We start from the raw sequence: 22678 nt of genomic DNA, 5'->3' as shown, positions 1-22678 counted from the left end.
GGTTAAATAGCAATGGCCCTGAAACAGATCCCAGAGGCACACCACTAGTGACTTTTCTCTTCTGGGATATTGCTCCCCCATACACAACTTGCTGATACCTATCAGATAGCCATGTGTCTCTGATCCAACGCACTAATCTAATATCCAACCCCATCTGCTCTAGTTTGACTATCAACTTATTATGTGATAATCGATCAAAAGCCTTTGCAAAATATAAGTATACTAGTGTATATCCCTCTCCTCTATCCAAGGAAGCCATTGCCTCATTGTAAAAAGTAAGTAGATTACTAAAACATGACCTCCCTTTAGCAAATCCATATTGTCCATCAAAGATAATACCATTGTTGTCAACCCATTTGTGGATCCTAGTTCTAACCAGCTTCTCCAAAAACCTAACCATAACACCTGATGCAGATATAGATAGGCTTATAATTAGATGCATGAGTTCTATCATCTCCCTTATGAAGCAGCACAATCTTGCCCTCCTTCCATTTCTTTGGAACTCAATCCTGTGCAAGACTGATTAAAAAATATGTCAAAGCAAATGTCAATTCCCTGGCACATTCCGTCAGAATATGTGATGATATATTATCAAGTTCTACAGCCTTATTAACATCACATTTTCTCAATTTCCCATACACCTCTTGCTCACATATAGTCAGTCTCTTCCTCCTCCTCATCAACTGTTCTCAATCTCTTCATGATGTCACATTAACAAGAATGAAAGACCTTTATGAACAGCACATTAAGTATCTACTATATCTTCTGCAGCAGTTGTCCTTATACCATTTTCTGCAATCAATGTCATATTTCCCTAATCATTCTTTTTTTTTTTTTTTGCTGGCTACATATCGAAAGAACTAGGATTCTTTTTGGCTTCATTAGCTAATTGATGCTCATACTTCGCTTTTGCTACCCTTACCAACCAAGTATCCCTTCTTGCCTGGTTTTTGTAATCCTCATGGAAGTGGTTATTGCCACTTCCATGAGGATTACAAAATTTTTTTTACTATTTTTACCACTTCTCTTATGCTGCCTGTATAATGCCTTTTTTTCTCTGTATCGCATGCTTAATGTCTTCATCCATCCATTTCATACCTACCTTATTTAACCTTCTGATCCTTTGACTATATTTAGACATTGCTTCTATTAGATTTATGGACTCAAAGAAAAGTGGAGGAATGATTTAGTCAATATTCAGAAGGATAATGCTGATGAAAATACTTTAGAACAGGCATAAAGCACAAAATGTGAGCAAGTTCTTAGTACAAGTATGTATATAAGAGAGAGAGAGAGAGAGAGAGAGATTATCTATTAATTGGATAATGCCTTTCTGGCATAGTATCAAGCATTATAGGGAATATGAGAACAGTATTTTGTGTACATTTGCACAATCTGAGTATTATCAAAGCTCAGTAGTTAAGTTGGAAAAACCTATTGCTGCTAAGACTCTTGTTTCAAATCTTCTATTACCCATTAATGTTTGAAAAAGCCTTCTCTGAATGAATTTGTGTAGCTACTTATCTTTAAAGAAGGAAGAATAAAAAAAAAAGTAAGATCTTTCTCATGAGAAAAATTTTACTTTTGCATACTGGGTAACATTTGAAAAAATCACTATTTAAGAGATTATGGAAAATATCTTGAAGCACAAATCATTTCACTTCTTCAAGGTTTGTCAAATGAAGAAGGTAGTAAAAATAGTATTGTTATCAGCAAAAGTATTATTACCATTATTATGGGGGCGACTCCAGGGAGTCCTTAGATTCATCGAGGGAGGTCCTAAACATCATGTCCACACAACTATACGACATTCTCACAGTATCTATCATACCTTGCCTTGAACTCACTCACCATCATAGCACCCACAACAGACTCTGGCAACTTATTCCACTCATATTTACCACTCTAAAAGTAAAGAACCTAGCTCTAACACCCCTGCTAACCACACTCTTGCCCAGCTTCCATAGGTGTCGTCTCCTAGTTCTCCCACCACCAGTCCTGATCTCAAAAATAACCTCTGAATTAATCCTATAGAAACCCTTTAGCAATTTGAATATCTCAATCACATCTCCCCTCTTTTGCCTATCAACCAATTTCTGCAACCCACAAATCTTCAACCTGTTCTCATATGGTTCATTCCACAGACACACTATCATCTTAGTCACTTGTCTCTGGATCCTCTCCACCTCCTCCCCATCAAAGAAACCTAGGTGACCAAATCTGGGCGCAGTAGTTGAGATGAGGTCTTATCAAGGCTCGGTACAGAAGTACAATAACTTGCTTGTCTCTGCTCGTCAAGGTATTTTTCAACAACCAAGTGAGTTGATGAGCTGATTTAGCTACTTTTGCAATGTTCCCCCTAAACTTCATCTCCCTATCCACCAACACTCCCAAGTCCCTGGCCTCATCAATCTCCTGGAGTACAGTTCCACCAATGTGGTATACTGCTGCTAATCTTTTCACCCCAAAATGCACAACCTTACATTTTGTCACATTAAATTGACATCCATTCTCCTTAGCCCAGAACTCCAATCTATCCAAGTCTTCCTGCAAGATTTTGACATCTTCTGCATTCACTATCGCCTTACCCAACTTTGTATCATCAGCGAACAAATGAACTGTTCCTCTTAGATCCTTCTCTATATCATTAATGAACAGATTAAACAGCAGTGGTCCAAGAACAGAACCCTGTGGCACACCACTAGTCACGGGCTGTCTTTTGGACTCTACTCCTGAATAAACTACTCTTTGATATCTCTCCATCAACCACCCACCTATCCATCTCACCAACCCTATATCCATTCCCATATGTTGTAGTTTACGGATTAGAATTCCATGTGGTATCCTGTCAAACGCCTTTGCCAGGTCCAGCAGTATCACTGTAAACCCATTACCCTTATCCAGTTCAGCCGTCACCTTGTTATAAAACTTGAGCAAGTTACTGAAGCATGATCTACCCTTCACAAAGCCATGCTGTCCCCCATACAGTAACTCATTTTCATCAATTCATTCCTGTATTTTTCCCTTGACTACTTTCTCCAAGACCTTGACAACGACTCCTGATATGCTGATCAGTTAGTAATTTGCAAATGTAGTCTTGGATCCTCCTTTATGTAGTGAAATTATTTTCCCCCCTCTTTCCACACCTTCGGGACTAAACCAGACCCAAGACTCAGATTAAACAACATGGTCAAGGGCACTGATAATTCCTTAGCCGCTTCACGCAAGACCCATGCCGGTATACCATCCAATCCCACAGATGTATTCACATTAAGGTTCTGTAATAGACTATTCACCTCCACTTCATTCATCACAATTCCAGTATAAACTAATGGTTCCTTCATTTTTTCAATGTCACCACCTGGATGATATACTTTTGCAAAGTGCTCACTCAGTAACTCCACTATATCGACTGATTCAGTAAACTCCTTACCATCGTCATTCCTTAAAATCATTTTGCCATGTACAGTTTTTTCTTGCTTGCAGCATATTGAAAGAACTGTTTGGGATTCTCTTTAGCTTGCATAGCTAGTTTCCTTTCATAATCTGCTTTTGCTTTTTTTACCACACTTGTTACCCTTCTGGCCTGCACTTTATACCGTTCGTGTGCCTGCAGGTCATCCCTTTCTTTAAATTCCCTCCACAGTTGTTTTTTTTTTTTTGCAGCTCAAGCTTAATGGTGTTATTCATCCATTTAACCCTTACTTGTTTTACTATTCAGACCCTAGGTATACAATCAGCCATAACCTCCTGTAAATGCTCCTTGACCACTTTCCATGCTCTTTCGACATCCCGCCCTTGCAGTTGTACATGCCATGGCACTGATCCAAGCAATCTCCTAAGCTTGTCATACTTGTCAGCATGGTAATTCCACATATACCGTCTTAATTGAAAATTCCACACCTTTAGCCACCTCCCAGGTCAAGACCTTATGATCACTCTCACCAATAGGTGGGGACATGGTCATATTTATTACAGTCAAATTCTGAGATGCTACTACCAGGTCAAGCATTCTCACACCCCTAGTATTTTCAATTACATGCTGTCTCAGATAGTTATCCCTTAATAATTGAATAAAATCCATTTCCTTCCTCACGTATCCTCTCCTCCTTCCAATCAATGCTACCATAGTTGAAATCCCCCATAATAATTACCCTCCTTCCACTCATTTCATCAATTTGTTTATGCATACTATCTCCACCATCTATTCCATCACCTGGTCTATAGCAGCACCCAACTGTATATTTTATTTTGCCTGTCTCAATCTCATACCAAATAGCCTCAAATGAACTCTTTTCACTATCCTGCGATACAACCTCAATTCTCCTTGGCTGCAGTTCATCAGCTATCATCAATAACAACACTACCCCCATTTTATTCTCTCTGTCCCTCCTAAACACACTATAACCTACACATTCTATCCCACTAACTATATCATCTGCCATCAGCCATGTTTCACTAATGCCAATAACTTGTGGCCAGGAAGAGCCAATCAAGGACAAAAATTCTTCCTTCTTGTTTCTAATACTCCTGACATTAGTATACATGAAATGCAGTGATCCCGTTGTCCCACCCCTATCTTGATGCGTTATTCTAAATATCCCATTCTCATTTTTTGTTTTTAATACTGGCTCGGGTACATTATATACATTGTTACACTCAATTGTGTCACTGATGTCCGCATATCCACCCCCCCCCCCTCCTTGGTAGTTCTAGTTTCCCTGGTTCTGCACATCCATTTTCGCTTCATTCAGCAACACTTTTTCCAGTCTCTGCACACCAAGTCCATTCAAATATAGGCCATCCATCTTGTATAAATCCTTTCGCCCATCAAACTCATTCCACACGTCCACGAATTCCACACCACACCGTCTGCATAACCTGCACATAATGTCATTTGCGATTTTGGCCCATGGTCTAATTAAACAGTAATTAGACCATGGTATGGATAGGATATGAAGTTAGTGAGAGGTCATTAATCTACAGAATGAGAAGAATAGATTAAAGTAAGTACATACCTCTGGAGTAATCCAGCTGATGAGGAAATCATCCACTGTGACACTTAGTGAATGAGCAGGGAGGAAACTGGTAATAACCAACTGCACGGTGCTCTACTACCATTTGAATCATTGCAGCTTGGTAAGCGGTCCTGTATGCCAAACCTGATCAAATGCTTTGGGGAATGTTAAGAATAACCACACTACTTTATCCATGGCTTGTCTCAGGATAAGGTATACACTAGGAAATATAACGAGGAGCAAGAATGGTAGAATTTATAAAGATTATACTAATTAACTTGCGGTTTGCTATTGATGACCTTCTACATTGTTTTCGACAGGACTAAGGTGAAGATGGTGGATAATGGTTGTCCTACTGTCCTCACCTCCAAAATAACATGAATCTCCAAAAAAATGGAAATTTTTTCTTTCTTTCTTTTTTTTTTTTTTTTTTTCTGGAGAGAGGGAGGGAGGGAGAGAGAGAGAGAGAGAGATGGGGGGGGAGAGAGAGAAAGAAAGAGAGAGTTGCTTCATGTCTCTACATGAGTATGACAAGTAATACAGACAATAACAGGAAGTTAATTCTGGCAGGAGGAGAATAAACTATCTATTCCAGCAATAGGAGAATAAACTATCTATTCCAGCAATAGGAGACTTGATGGTATCCACATTAGTAAGAATTCTTCTGATGTTTTTCTTGCAAAAGATCAGAGGAGACATACAGTGAGTTATTTTACAGATGATCACTTGTTTTCTGTTCAGGAGTTGGAGGAAGCGATTGATGTCAAGTGGTGAATCATATCTTTGGGTGAAGTCTCGCCTGGCTTGACATTTCAAATAGATGGCAATTTCTGCAAATTTTTCTCCACAAACTTAAGTGCAAAGCTGTGGATTTGACTTCCCATCTTCTTCAAATTTTTATCTAGAACTATTTTGGCACATTTGTTGGAAAACCAAAGCATGGATAGTTGGCAGGGATTTTTTGAGAAGGAATGAAGGCTTTCTTTCATTCAAGCAAGCATTATGTCAATTATTCTGTTGGAGCAGGTGTTCAGATTAGGATGACAAAAACGGTAATTAGACCATGGGATGGAGTAGAAATCACAAAGATAATCCCATTTGGTGCAACTTTCATGCCAAAAGAAAATAAGACCAAAAATGGATGACAGGTGAGATTTATTCTGGAGAAGAAGAAGTAGAAGAAATGGAGGATAAGGTCATGGCCTGAGTTACCAAGAGACAAATCACCATCAGTAGTATATATTTGGTGAGCTGATTAAAAAATGGTCTGGTTGCTTGGAGAATTATGAGGATTGTCTAATATTCTGGTGGAGAGATCAACAATTTGTATTAGATCATTACTCACAGAAAATACTTTTTTGATCAGTGGAGTTAGAGAATGGAGGGTTATTAAGTCATGATCTATGATCACTGAAATCCCAGAGAAGATGATCTCACTGTTTGAGTAATCAGACTGCAGAAGTTCAAGCCTCAAAAACAAATACTTAATGTGGGGGGGGGGGGGGGTGGGGGGGGGGGGGGGTGGGGGGGGGGGGGGGTGGGGGGGGGGGGGGGTGGGGGGGGGGGGGGGTGGGGGGGGGGGGGGGTGGGGGGGGGGGGGGGTGGGGGGGGGGGGGGGTGGGGGGGGGGGGGGGTGGGGGGGGGGGGGGGTGGGGGGGGGGGGGGGTGGGGGGGGGGGGGGGTGGGGGGGGGGGGGGGTGGGGGGGGGGGGGGGTGGGGGGGGGGGGGGGTGGGGGGGGGGGGGGGTGGGGGGGGGGGGGGGTGGGGGGGGGGGGGGGTGGGGGGGGGGGGGGGTGGGGGGGGGGGGGGGTGGGGGGGGGGGGGGGTGGGGGGGGGGGGGGGTGGGGGGGGGGGGGGGTGGGGGGGGGGGGGGGTGGGGGGGGGGGGGGGTGGGGGGGGGGGGGGGTGGGGGGGGGGGGGGGTGGGGGGGGGGGGGGGTGGGGGGGGGGGGGGGTGGGGGGGGGGGGGGGTGGGGGGGGGGGGGGGTGATAATTCGAGCACATTTAAGCAGCCTGATGTATCATAATATATTCATTTTTGCATCACTTGCAAGCAACTGTGCATCTTCAAGCAATTATCACAATATTGATACACAAATCACATGCAGTTCAAAAATGCCTTCACCATATGCTGTTCTATGGTTATTCTCAATCAATCAATCTGCTATCTAAGTATTCATAAGCTCCCATCAAAGAACACATGTTCATAGCATTTTATCAAATACTTTTGCTGACAAGAGAGTCAGATATTAGTATAACCAAATGTATTAGGAAGAGTAGTTTTTTTAAAATTATTTCTCCATTATTTGCACTTGGATTTCTCTTATTAAATAATCATTCAACTGAATTTTCAAAATTTTAATAAACTTTTTAAGTGTAATACATTTATTTAAAAGGCCTGTGTAGCTCAGTGGAAGTGGCACTTGCGTCCTCTGCACTTGGTCGCTCGAAGTCAGACTTAAGTTCAAGTCTAGTAGCCGACTGGAGGAACTTTTTCTAAGCCTTTCTTTGACCGTTTCCCTAGTTAGTCGATCTCTGGCATGGGCAAGAGGGTTTTTCCTCCTGGAAACTAGGTTTTTTTTTTATCCCTTAAACTCAAGAAAATCAACCATAGTACCCACATTATTTCAGACAGTAACATATCTTGTTAGGGTTAGGTACCAAGAGATGGCAGCACTTGTTTACCAGCCTCTTCATCAGTAGCTGCTGTAATTAGTGATAGACATGGGCCAGCTATCTCTGATTGGCGACCGGTGGAGACTGAACTGCCCACTCAGTCTTCAAAAGCTAGATAGGGTATAAAGGCCTCGCCTACTCCCTATAAGGGAATAAAAGGCGTTAGCTGATTTATTTATTATTTATTTTTACATTTATTTAATTGGTGGCATTAAGAATCAATAATTGGGCAGTTAGAGTAGCCAGTAGGAAAAAAAATTATCTTACTTGTTTCCTTTTAATCTAGACTAGATAACACTATTCACTTCACAAATGTTCATACTCGTTATTGTGATATGCTGCCACTACTATAACAATAGAGGCATGAGTGCTACAGACAAAAAAAAATAATGAAATGAGAGAGTAAGCATTTTATAATGCTGTAATGTGATGCAATAGACCGTTCTGCTGATTATTTTTGTATTTCTTCTATGTAACAGTTATTTTCATGTAATTCATGTTATGGTAATTTTATTTCTAGGGATCCTTAATGACACTGAAATGTGTTTAATCCACTAAGAGAAATTAAAATCTAATTCTAGAAAAAATCATCATTTAGAAGAATATCCTCAAAAATGAGTATGCATGAAAAACTTACTTGGAGCAGAAATGTCAGTTTCCACACTACGCAAGGATTCTTTTGTAACTTGATCCTGATAAATAAAATAAAACAATTCTTTAAATGGATAAAGTTTTTCATTAATGATGACATTAATCATACAGATTTTTATAATGTTATCTTATAAATGTTTAGCTAATTTTATGTGGAGGAATCAATGCCATCCACTATGGGACGTAACAGCACATTTTCTTTATGTATTTTTGGGAGTCCATATATATGGGGGAGGGGGGGTATGGAGTTAAACGGCTTTCATTTGTTAGTGACTTCTACAGGCCAAGCAATGACCTTCTCAAGGAGCCTGTGGAGTTTTCTAATTTGAGAGTTGGTGGGATTGTACTCAATAGGGAAGTAAGTAGCCCGATCTAATAGTAGAGCATTAAGCTTACCTGTGTAATCCTTTTGGTTAAGTACTACTGTGGCGTTACCTTTATCCGCTTTGGTGATTACTATTTCTTTGTTTTTCTTCAATTCCTGCAGAGATTTATATTCCTTATTGGATATGTTGGTTTTTGGCTGCCAGCCTGATGGAATCTTGGTTTTCTCAGTTTATAGAAAACCCACCCATACCGGCAGATACATTTACCAACAATCCCCCCCCCCCCCGTCACAACAATATGGAGTTATTAAGACACTACACAACAGGGCTAAATTTATCTGTTCAAATGACAATGCCCTAACCACAGAACTAAACCACATCCTCAGCACTTTCTCAGCCAATGGCTACCCCCCCCCCCACCCCCAATCGATCACATTCCACCAATGTGATATACTGCTGCTAATCTTTTCACCATAAAATGCATAACCTTACATTTTGCCACATTAAATTGACATCCATTCTCCTTAGCCCAGACCATCGCAAAACCATGCTGTCTCCCATACAGTATCTCATTTTCATCAATCCATTCCTGTATTTTTCCCTTGACTACTTTCTCCAAGAACTTGACGACTACTACTAATATGCTGATCGGACAGTAATTTGCAACAGTAGCCTTAGATCCTCCTTTATGCAGTGGAACTATTTTCCCTATTTCCACCCCTTCGGGACAAAACCAGACCCGAGACTCAGATTAAACAATATAGTCAAGGGCACTGACAATTCTTTAGCCGCTTCACGTAACACCTGTGCTGGTATACCATTCAATCCCACAGATGCATTCACATTAATGTTCTGTAATAGACTATTCACCTCCACTTCATTCACCACAATTCCCGTATAAACTAATGGTTCCTTGATTCCTTCAATGTCACCTTTCTCCTTAAATTCCCTCCATAGTTGTTTCTTTTTTTGCAACTGAAGCTTAATGATGTTATTCATCCATTTAACTCCTACTTGATTTACTATTTGGACTCTAGGTATACAGTCAGCCATAACCTCCTGCAAATGCTCCTTGACCACTTCCCATGCACTATCAACATCCAGTCCTTGCAGTTTTACATGCCATGGCACTGAACCAAGCAATCTCCTAAGCATGTCATACTTGCCAGCACGGTAATTCCACATGTACCCTGTCTTAATTGAAAATTCCACACATTTAGCCATCTCCCAGGTCAAGATCCTATGATCACTCTCACCAATAGGTGGCAACATGGTCATATTCATTACAGTCAAATTCTCAGATGCTATTACTAGGTCAAGAACTCTCGAATCCTTAGTATTTTCCATTACATGCTGTCTCAGATAGTCATCCCTTAATAACTGAATAAAATCCAGTTCCTTCCTCACATGTGTCCTATCCTCCTTCCAATCAATGTTACCATAGTTGAAATCCCATAATAATTACCCTTCCTTCCACTCATTTCATCAATTTGTTTATACATACTATCTCCTCCATCTATTCCATCACCTGGTCTATAGCAGCACCCAACTGTATATTTTGTTCTGCTAGTCTCAATCACACACCAAATAGTCTCAAATGAGCTTTTTTCACTATCCTGCAATACAACTTCTATTGCCCTTGGCTGCAGTTCATCAGCTATCATCAATAACACTCCACCCCCCATTTTATTCTCTCTGTCCTTCCTGAACACACTATACCCTACACATTCTATCCCACTAACTATATCATCTTCTGTCAGCCATGTTTCATTAATGCCAATAACCTGTGGCCAGGAAGAGCCGACCAAGGCCAAAAATTCTTCCTTCTTGTTCCTAATACTCCTGGCATTAGTATACATGAAATGCAGAGGTCTATTTCTCCCACCCCTATCTTGATGCGTTATACTAACTATCCCATTCTGATTTCTTTTCCTTCGTACTGGCTCAGGCACATTATATACATTCTTACACTTAACTGCCTCACTGATGTCTGCATATCTGCTCCCCCCCCCTCCTTAATTGTTCTAGTTTCCGTATTTTGCACATCCACTTTCACTTTATTCAGCAAACTTTTTCCAGTCTTCACACACCAAATCCATTCAAATGCAAGCCATCCATCTTGTACAAATCCTTTCGCCCATCAAACTCACTCCACACGTCCACAAACTCCACACCACACCATCTGCATAACCCGCACATAAAGTCATTTGCGATTATAGCCCTCCTTCTAAACACTTCTTTGTCATACCGCGGCAACAGACTCACTATCCTAACTCTGACACTCTTTTTTTTCGCTACCTCTAATAATTCCTTCAAATCCTCTCTCATATCAAATTTATCAACTTTCAAATCATTCGTTCCCACCACGACTATCATTTCTTTCACCCTCTGCTTTTGTGCTCTAATACTCTCACTTACATCCTTAATTTTTGCACCCGTTAAGTATGATTTAGTCAAACTCTCATCTATCACACTTCTTACTAACGAGTCCGTACAACACTCTTTCCTTCATTTCTGAAACACTCCCAATCATACACTTATTTTTCCTTTCATACACTTGCTTATTTACATTAGCCGAGGCACTTGGGAAAGAGTTTTGCAGTCGCTCCAACTGCTGTTCGTCCTATGCATTACTCTGCGTAAAAGTGTGATCTCACTCAGTACAACTAATTTCTAATTTTTTTCATCATTCAAAACATTTTCTCTCTCTGTATAATTACTTACACTCTCTCTCTTTCATCACCACTTTCATTGCTATCTTGTACAACATCGCAATTTCCTATCAAACCCTATTTTCTCTCACATTTTGGCTTCCTTCTACAACAACAATCTCACGACCTGACACACACTTCAATTCCTCACTTTCCTTACACTTTTGGCACAGTCTCCCACCACTATCATTATCTATCCAAACTCCAGCCTCTTTCGGGAAAGCATACATCCTGCACATGTTACACTGAACAAACTCCCTTACATTAAAGTTTTTGAACAAAGACGGTGAAGTTTTGGGTGCCATTGTTTTTCGTCGCATTGGCACCATGTGCTACACTATCAATATTATATTTAAAATACTAGTTTAAATAAAGCGGAAATCACACCAGAAATCACACAGACACACCAAGCTACCAAAAACAAACAATACCATGTTAAGATTAAATCAATATTGTCAATTTTTACTCAAAATAATACTTATCTTTTCAGGAACTCTCTACAAACACTACACACCGTAGCCCTCTAGCGGACTAATGTATCAATATACTGTCTATTCCCATCCTCTGGAGCTTGTACATCAATTTATCATGTGGTAATCTATCAAACGCTTTTGAAAAGTCTAAGAATTTGTATATGATTCTCCCTTATCTAACACACTCGTCACCTTATCATAAAATGCAAGTAAATTACTGAAACAGGACCCACCCTTAACAAATCCATGCTGACCATCATAAAGAATGCCATATCCAATCCATCAACCCAATTCTGTATTCTATTCCTTACCAATCTCTCACACCTTGACCACAACTGCTGTTATACAGACTGGCCTATAGTTGGAGATTTCTGTCTTAGAACCATGCTTGTGGAGTGGTACTATTTTGCCCTCTTTCCACTCCTTAGGAACCCTATCCACTGCAAGACTTTCATTAATAAACCAGGTCAAGGGCATAACCAACTGTGGTGCACATTCCTTAAGCATAAGTGGTGATATGTCATCTATTCCCACAGCCTTATTCACATCTAACCCGACCAACATCTGATACACTTCTGTTTCTTTCACTTCCAATTCTCCTAATACTTGCCTCTCTTCTATATATTGTACTGGATTATTTATACCAGTATGATATATGTTGATAAATTGCTCGTTCAATAATTCCACTACATCCCCTGCAGCTGTTAGTCTGCTGCCATGACTATCCACCAATGTTAGTCTGCCATAACTATTCTTCCTCTTGCTTGCTATATAATGGAAAAATTCCCTTGAGTTAACCTTGGCCTGACCAGCCAATCTCCTCTCATACTGTGCCTTTTCTTTCTTTACCATGCTCATAACCTTTCTAGCCTGCACCTTATACCCTTCATGGATCTGATCACCAACTGTCTTGTACCTCTTCCATAACATTTTCTTATCCAGTACAGCTTGCTTGATTTCGCTGTTCATCCATTTCACTCCCACTCTATTTACTCGCTTAACCCTTGGTATGCAGTTATACATTGCTTTTATCAGATACTGCCTTATGAGTTTCCATGCATTGTCAACATCCTTTCTGCTCAGCTCATCTACCCAATGTACTGATGCTAACTGGCTACGGAGCTTCCTATAATCACCTGCTTTATACTTCCACATGTATCCATTTTTGTCTGTGACCTTTTTCTTGATTCATCACTTCCCAAACAAGTATCTCATGATCACTCTCACCAACTGGCAGCAGTATCAACACCTCATTAACAACTACATCTTGTGAAGTTATCACCAAATCCAAAACATTAAAACTTCTACTACCCAATGTACTGATGCTAACTGGCTACAGAGCTTCCTATAATCACCTGCTTTATACTTCCACATGTATCCATTTTTGTCTGTGACATTTTTCTTGATTCATCACTTCCCAAACAAGTATCTCATGATCACTCTCACCAACTGGCAGCAGTATCAACACCTCATTAACAACTACATCTTGTGAAGTTATCACCAAATCCAAAACATTAAAACTTCTAGTTGCTTCTATCATGTGCTGCTTAAGATATTTATCTCTCAGAAATTCAACAAACTCACTCTCCTTGTTCCCATACACTATCTCCTCCTTCCAGTCTATATTCCTGTAATTAAAGTCTCCCATCAGGATCACCCCTTCTTTTTACATGACCAACTAATTTGCTTAAACATTTCATAATCAGTATTCTCTGCAATCCCTGGTCTATAACAGCATTCTATCAGATATACTATCCTGTTTATTTCAACTTCGCACCACACAGATTCAAAATCTGTGCATGCACCATCACTTCTACACTTTGTGGGCACAATTCCTCTGCAATCATTAACAGCACTCCCCCTCCTCTTTTCACATCTCTATCCTTCCGGAAAATTATATATCCTTCTAATTCTATTCCGACATCACGTCCTCCTCAGACAACTAAGTCTCACTTATTCCAATTACTTTTGGGCATACCGTCTCAATCAATATCACAAACTCAGCTCTCTTGTTTTGAATACTCCTTGCATTTGTGTATAAACATAACAATCACTGTGTGTTTGTGGAAATCATACCAGCACCAATATTCTCTATTCTAGCTGCTCTAGTCTACACCTCTCTCTCTTCGGTTTGACCACTCCAGTTTCTTTGATCCTGATTGTGATTTCCATTCTTACCTGTCTCATCCTCACCTCTATGCATCACCTTGTGTTGCTGCAACCACATCTTCAACCTCCATCTTTCTCCTGCTGTACAATCTGTTAATTTCTGCTATCCTGTTCCACAGGTAGACTCTGATCATTTGCTACATTAACTTCTTGACTCTGTGCCTTCTCAGAAAACAATAGCTTTTCTAAATGCCCAACACCAAACCCATTCAAATGTAATCCATCAGGTTTATATCATTTGAATTTCCCTTCAAATTCACTCCACAAATTTACAAATTGAACCCCTTTTTGCCCCACACAACTCGGCCATCTTACTATTCATTATCTCTGCTCTCCTTCTCAGTTCACTGTTATCATATCTGGGCAACACACCTACGACTTTCCCAACAGCCCTATTCTTCTTTACCTTCTGCAACAACTTCCTCAAGTTTCTATCAACAGTCTTCTTCTCCCCAACTTAGTCATTTGTGCCCACGACTACCACTAATTTTGACGCCCAGTATTTCCTTTTCTGCAACGCATCTGGTATTTGCTTTATTGTTCCACCAGGAAAGCATGTTTTGTGCACTTTATTAGTAATCACACCTCTAATGATTGAGTCCCCATACACTGATATATGACTATCTTTTGATTCTTTCTTTATTACATTAACTTCCTCCTTCTCCTTATCATCAGCCAATCTCTCCTTTAGCTGTTTAATATCCTCTTCCAGCTGTTTCATTTCGCTTTTCATTTTCATTAACTCCTGCCAAAGCTCTTCTACTATGGTCTTGACGTTTGCTCCCATTTCCAATTGCTCTAATCTATCCAAACACTTTTAATGTTATTTATAATATGGTGATTACGGCAAACTCGGGAGTCATTTTGTAGTGATATCAAGGAATGAGGAATTCCATGGGAAGGAAATCAATGCTGCAGAAGCAATGACTGAGTGTATTCCAAAGGTCAAGAGATTAAATAAGGTAGGTGTAAAATGGATGACTGAAGAGATGAAGCATGCAATCTGGAAGAAAAAGGCATTGTGGAGGCAGCACAAGATGAATGGAGATAATCAGTTAATCTGTGGAGATAATCAGAGAGAGAGATGAAGAGTACAAAGAACAAGTAAGGAAGATGACTCACTTAGTAAGGATAGCAAAAAAGTGCAGTATGAAAGCAGTAGTTAGCAAATGATGCTAAAAGAAAACCTAGAAAATTTTTTTGATATGTAGCCAGTAGAAGGAAGAATAATTATGGGAGGATGATGTTGGTCAGTGATAATGGGAGAATGATAACCACTGAGGAAGTTAATTGAGAAGTTCATTAAAGTATTCCATCCTTGTGATTGTAATAATGCAGAACTTGAGAGCAATGGGAATGGAGAGGAGTCACTGACGATGAGTGAGCAAGAGGTACATGAGGAATTGAGTAAACGATGTCAACATGGCCATGGGACTTGATGTTATATCACTGTGTGTCTTGAGAAAATGTTCAAGGGAGTTAACAACACCTTTAATGTACATTTCAACATGAGTCTTAGATTAGCCCAGGTCTCAAAGGAATGGAAAGATGGCAAAATTGTTTCACTTCACAGAGGAGTTGATACGATTAATGCTTCAAATTATAGGCCAATCTGATTGTCTGGAGTTATGGTCAGGTGTGGGAGATGCTAGTGAAGACAAGGATTCAGAACTGGGTGGACAGCAGTAGAATACTCTTTAATGGACAGCATGAGTTTTCTAAAGGAAGATTGTGTTTTAGCAATCTGCTTTCTTATTATAACAAGGTGACAAATACATTGGAAAAGGGGGATGCATATACAGTAGTATATTTAGATTTTGCAAAGGCTTTCGATAGATTGCCACATGAAAAACTAGTTTGGAACAGAGGGGGGGGTTTGGATGGTAGATTAGCGCTATGGATTGGAGATTGGCTGTCTGATAGGTATCAACAGGTTGTGTATGGGGGAATGATATCCCAGAAGAGGAAAGACACTAGTCACATACCCTAGGGGGGTCTGTTTTGGGGGTCATTGTTCTTTAATTTCTATGTAAATAACATTGAAAATGGCTTAAATGGTGATATACAGTTGTTTGTAGATGATGCAAAGTTGGAGAGAGTTATGAGAAGTAGGGCAAATGTAGTTTTGTAAGAGGATCTAAATAGACTGTCTGAATGGGTGAGTGTTGGAATATCGGTTTAATGTTACAAAGTGTAAGGTTTTAAAATTTGGGAAGCAAAAATGGGAAACAAAGTATAACTTTTATATATTATTGTAGAAACCTATCCTAGAAGAAGCTGTTAAATAAATGTATTTACTTCAGCTGTAATGCATAAGCAGCACATTATGTTTTCAAAACATATACAATTTATGTAAAGGTTCAAATGTTTTCATCAGATGAATGAAGTACTGAATTTTTTTTTTTTAAGTCACCATACCAAATAACATCCTTCTTTTTATAATCAACTTTATCTACCAAATTTTTTACTAGAATTTGTTATTGTGCACTAACTTTTTGATTCCGCACTTTGTTTTCTATTTTTCTGCTGAGAATTTTTATTCTCCCTGTGTTCCCCTAAACACTGCTCAACCTTCTGTAGTTCCATCATTGTCTGTCTAATAATCTGCTTTAGCCTAGTGATCTCAGAGATTAAATAATTTTCAATATCCTCTTTAATATCATCTTCAGTGGAGAAAACATTCTTGTTCACTACTTCGCTGTTCTTGTTAGCGTTTCATTTCTTCTGTGTTTTTGGTGCCATTTTACGCATGTTTTAATATTAAAATATTACAATAAAAATATGTTATAAAGATGTTAAATACTCTAAATATAAAACTCTAATTTTCTAAGTTTACATCCTGAACTAACATATAATGTTCAATTAAATCTTCTTCCAGTCTGATAATAGATAAATTATCAGATTACAAATAAGCAACAATTTTTCTCATAACTATCATGATACAATCTCTCTACACACTTAATCAATCTTCTCTGAATACTTTCAATTTTCTTGACATCAAATAAGAGCCTTGGTGAGTAAAGCAGAGAGCCATAATCCAATACTTGTCTGACTAAAGAATTGTATAATAGTATCACTCATTCCTATCTCCTATAAGTGAAGCTTCTTTTAATTAATCCTGCAATCACCTGAGTTTTCCTAGTTACTAGTTATCTTAACAATATGAATCCTGAACTTAAATCCTCTATCAACAGAAATACTCAAATCTTTGTATTCATTAACATTTTCTAAAGTCTGTTCATTCAACTTATATCCATCTAATATTCTTAACGAGTTGGATACATTTGCATCTGCTCAAGCTTCTTCGAAAGCATTTGACAGATTTAGCACAGGGGCCTACTTAGCAAATTGCCATTCTGTGGTCTGCCTTCCATCCTCTGCAACTGGATTGTTAACTTTCTTATTGGTTGCTCACTATGAGTCATGATGAATGGTTTCCTCTCCTCAGATGTTCTCCACCAATGCAGGAGTACTTAGGGTTCTGTACCTACTCTCTTTCTCTTGTATATAAATAACCTGCTCTCACAGACTTCAAATCCTATCCATAGTTTTGCAGATGAGAGTACGTTCCATTCCTTCTTTTCATTTGACAAACCTTGTAATGTCCAATTGCAAGAACCCTAAAGATCTGCCATGATCAATGTACTGAACTCTGAACTCCTAGCTATATCTCAACAGGACAAGGACAACCTTGTAGATCTTAATGCCACCAAAAATCAGTCCTGCCTGATTTCTCAGAAGAAAGAGCTTACATTCTTTCCCCTAACTTGCAGTAATACCCTGATATTCAAATATGATCAGATTTCACTTCTTGGACTGACTTACCCATCCAACATTTCCTAGAACAAACACATCTCAACCATAGCTTTTGCAGTCACCAAACATCTCAGTGTACTTTTCCACCTCAAGACACTTCTTCACACCTTTACAGTTGTAACTCCACACAAATTCCAAATTTACTCGACCATGTAATATTGCTCACATATTTGAAATGGTGCACCAAAATCCTCTCTAAGATTTCTCGATGTTCTTTTGAAGAGGATAATCTGGTTAATTAATGATTGCTCTCTAAATGATCAGCTTCTGTACCTCGCATAGATGTTCAGTTCCCACCTTATGCCTAATCTACAGATACTTTCAGTGACAGTACTCTACTGAATAAGCTAATCATTCCTCCACATTTTCCTCCCAAATCATGAGAACAAGAGCTATTCTTATGATTTGGGAGGAAACTGCTAATCAATGCCCATTTACATTCCAGCTTGAAACTTGTCAAACTAAATGCTCTGCTTTCTCTTTCATTCTATCTATTTCTGTTCTTTAGAACAGCCTCCCCCCCCCTTCCTCACCTTAATATGTTTGAAAAAAATATGAACAGATTCCTCCTTTCTGCTTATCCTCTTGCCCACACACCATGGCATTGATATGCTAATAGGTCTTGAGACCTCTTCCACTATTTTAAGATAATCAAACTTAGATCATCCAAAAAATTGACTACTACTCCTCTGCCCAACTTTAAATCATCACCAAAGAGAGAAAGTTTATTCTTAATATTTGAACCTAAATCATTTATGAATATGATAAGTAGCAACAGCACAAACAGTACCTTGCTATAACAACCTGCTCTTTGAAGCATCCTTTCTGTATCTTGTCTTTTTTCAGTGAATTAATTTCTTATCCATCTCACCAGATGATCAGGAATATCTATTTGGTACATCTGATCACACACTTATGTGGGCCTTCCCTCAATCTGCTTTCACATCACACATTCCAGAGACCTGACATTCCAGAGACTTCACCTTGGTCAATCTTCTCTGAATTCTCTCCAAGATATCCTCCTTCCCTTGAAAACCAGATTACTAGATCTGCACACAGTAATCCATATGTGGATTAATCAAATTTGCTAAAGTACAAATCAATCATATCATAGCCATTATCTTGATCTCTCTTTCATGAATTCTTCATAAAAAGTAAGCAGATTTGTCATAATCTGCTTATTTGTTCATACCTCATGATATGGCTTCCAGGGATGGCCTCTTGTTCCAGCCCTGTTTCCTTCCATTCTATGAAAAATCTCTTCCACATTAATCTAATAACAAACTTTTACCAATTTATGTCTCAGCCATTCCATGCCTCCTCTTTTATTCATAAGGTTCTGTGAATGGCCTTCCCTCAATCTGCTTTCATATCACACATTCCAGAGACCTGACATCACCTTAGTCAATCTTCTCTGAATCCTCTCCAAGATATCCTCCTTCCCTTGAAAACCAGATAACTAGATCTGCACACAGTAATCCATATGTGGTTTAATCAATGCCTTATATAATGGAACATAACAGCTTTGCATCTATATTTAACTCCTCCTCCTCATCATTGTCATAATCCATTGTGATGTTTTCACAATTTTAGCAATGTGACTCCTAAAATTTAAATCATTATCCATACCACTCCAAGATCTCTAATTTCCTCCACCTCTTTCAAAATTTCCACACCACTTTACACTTTGCAAAATAGACTGGTAGCTCATAACCTGTCAATCATATAGCCTTCAGATCCTCCTATAAAGCCATGGTATTTACTCTCTTAATTCCAGTTCTCCTTTACTCTGAATCATCCACACACAACTGAATATTTTCAGTTGGGCCTGTCCCAGTATCATCAACATACATATTAAACAATAAATAGTCCCAAAACAGATCTTGAGGAAAATTACTAGTGACTTCTGTCTTTCAGGATACCTCTTTAAAACATGACGTCTCATTAACATACCTATGCTGACTATCACAGAGAATACTCAACCTAATTCTGTATTCTAGTTCACTCCGTCCACTTCTGCCACAAACCCTTTGTTAAACATATATGCCTACCATTAACTCCCTGGAATATTCCCTCATGATATGTAATCAGGTCCAATTTCTTTATTAACCTGAAGTTTACTTTAATTCTTCATATAATACCTGCTCACTCACTATCATTCTTCCCCAACCCTCTATTCTCAAGCTCCTTATGATGTTACACAAGGATGAAAACTCTCAATGAATCGAATACCTGAAATATGTCCTCTACAGCCATTATTAATTTTACATTTTCATATGCTAACATTATTCTCTCATAATCAATCATTTTTCTACTTGCCACATATAAAAAGAACTCAAGGATATTTCTTGGCATTATTGGCTAATTTCTACTCATAATTTGAGTGAAAACGATTAAAACAAATCAAGTAGGTATGAAAGAGTTAACGAAAGATGAGTGAGTGGCGTTGTATGGCGACTCCATTATTAAAGGTGTGCTGGATGAGAGGTTGAACAAGGTATGTTTTGCAGACAGTAAAATGAGTAGAGTGATTGAGGCATTGGATATGAGGAGGGAGCGAGCGATAAGAATGACTTCACAGAGGACAAAGAGCATGTCAGAATGGATATCAGGAGGCTGCTTAGACGGATAAAACAGAATAGTGTGACAGGAAGGATAGTAAGCATGTTGCCTAGGTATGACTGTGGTGAGATGAGGCGGAGAGCAAGGATTATGAATGGAATGTTGGCTGAAACTTGTATGGAGAGGGGAGTACAATTTGTTAATGTGTGGAATGAGTTTGAAGGACGAAGTGAAGTGTATGGGAGTGATGGACTGCATTTAAGTAGTTATGGTTTGAGTTGCTTGGAGAGACTGCTGCTGGAAGGTAGAGAAGTGAGTACAGAGAATGAATCAGATCAAGTGGGAAGTGATGTGGAAGAGCAGGAGAGTACGACAGGAGAAATTGAAGAGGTGGCTATAAATGAGAAAGTAAATGGCACGAGTATGGAAAAACGAGAGAATGGGTGTGCAAGATGAACAGGAAATGGGGAGGCTCAGGGTGGACAGGGGTACACTGCATGAGAACGGTGGATGCTCCAAGAGGATGTGAGAGCATGTGTAGACACAAAAGGAATGGGATGACCTGGGATCAAGAGGAAACAGTTGGAATTGAAAAGGATTCTAAAATGAATAAGCAGAAAGGGAAATGGCTCCAGTCGAGCATGGAGAGATCACATCGAATGAGTGCTATCAGTGGAACTAGCTGTAGATCCAGGAATGAGCTGTTGTGTTTATATACAAATGCTAGAAGTGTGAGAAACAAGGCGGATGAAATGGTTGCTCTAATTGAGTCTGTTCGCCCAAAAATTGTTGGAATAAGTGAGACATGGTTAGATGAGGACGACATCCTGACAAGAATAGTGATGACAAGGGCCATCCCTGGAAGCTATGAAAGGAAACTGTGAGCAAGAGGGTGAGGAGTGGTTTCTTTGCGTGGAGGGGGTGGTTGAACCATGGAATGCATTGTCTGATAGAGTGGTGAGAACGAGAACGGTCAATGAGTTTAAGGAGTGGTATGATAGACTTTGTGTTTCCTAAGAGGGACCTCCCACGATGAGTCCTGATAGACTTTGTGTTTCCTAGGAAGGACCTCCTGTGATGAGTCTTTTGACTCCATGGAGGCCTGAATAATAATAATAACTTTTCCCCAACTATCTATTGTGTGAAGTAGTCACATATCTTGAAAGCTATTGAACTGAACTGATTTTGTTAAAATTTGGCAATTTATTAAGATTTGATGGTTGATAGATTCGAATCTCTTTTTCCAGAGTGTATGCAAATACTTTAGTTCTTCATGGGATGCAGTATAACTTAATTGGCAATGCATCTTATGATGGATAATTATCAAAAACAGCATATAATAGAGAAGACCTGAAGTAAGAGAGTGTTAGATGATAGTGTTAAAACCTCCCACATGCTTGGCCACTTTGGCCAAGCATTTGGAGATTTCAATTGAAGTATGCATTCAGTTATGATAAATATGTGTGGAACTACAGAACAGGCCACCTGTGGCAACCTTAGAAATGTCAAAAGAGCAAAATCTGCAATTTGGAAGCAAATTAGTTTTTGCATTATCATCTATATAACTGCAAAGTCCACTGACTTTGTACATGATATTTAAGATCTGTCCAAAGAAAAGCATAAAAAAAAAAGAAAAGCAAACCTGATTTTCTTTATTCTTCAAATCTTCCTCTTGAGGAATACTCTGCGGCTTTGGAATATTTTTAGCAAACTGGAAGAGGTCATATTCTTTAACTAAAGGGAAAAAAAAGGATAAATATAAAAAGAAGGAAGAAAATTGTTCATAGAAATGGATGAACATATTGTGTTGGACTATAATAGTAACTTGCACATTCTTTCAAGATATATGATGATAAATATTAACGTAGTTGTAAAATATATACAAAGAATCAAGTATATCTGTAGTACACTCTGTAGGCATGGTGATCCTTGATTAGAATTATTACTTCAGTTCACATCCAATCTAAAATTGATACAACATTTATAAGGACTTTTAAACTGAAGATGAACATAACAGATGTCGAAAGAATCCATTATGAAACAAAATTTTAACAGAATACATTTTATTTCTTTTAAAATTAATCACTTTTATTGTTGTTATCGGGAATAAAATAAAAATAGACAATAAGTCTATTTTATTTTATTTTATTTATTTATTTTTTGTAAATGATTCATCAATATAATGGTTTGCATTGGGCTGAATCACAGAATTTAAGAAATGCAGCATTAAATTTTCTCAGCTATAATATTTTGATGATTTGTATAAGTAAATAGCAA

The 22678-nt window shown here is 38.9% G+C and overlaps 1 protein-coding gene across 2 annotated transcripts in view; it reads right to left on the bottom strand.

The window, feature by feature from the left end:
- Window positions 1–22678, bottom strand: part of LOC150102412 (uncharacterized) — a 261771-nt gene that overhangs the window by 6192 nt on the left and 232901 nt on the right. For both annotated transcript variants that reach the window (XM_090399631.1, XM_090399632.1), the window contains 2 exons: window positions 22044–22135; window positions 8331–8385 (listed from right to left, as the gene is read on the bottom strand). In XM_090399631.1, the coding sequence (XP_090255757.1) occupies window positions 8331–8385; window positions 22044–22135 (147 nt within the window). The remainder of the gene's footprint in view (window positions 1–8330; window positions 8386–22043; window positions 22136–22678) is intronic.

The sequence above is a fragment of the Typopeltis vanoorti genome, chromosome 10 (assembly GCF_054136105.1).
Source record: "Typopeltis vanoorti isolate ZY-2024b chromosome 10, IOZ_Tvanoo_1.0, whole genome shotgun sequence".
Taxonomy (NCBI): domain Eukaryota; kingdom Metazoa; phylum Arthropoda; class Arachnida; order Uropygi; family Thelyphonidae; genus Typopeltis; species Typopeltis vanoorti.
This window is presented reverse-complemented; position numbering and strand designations above follow the sequence as displayed.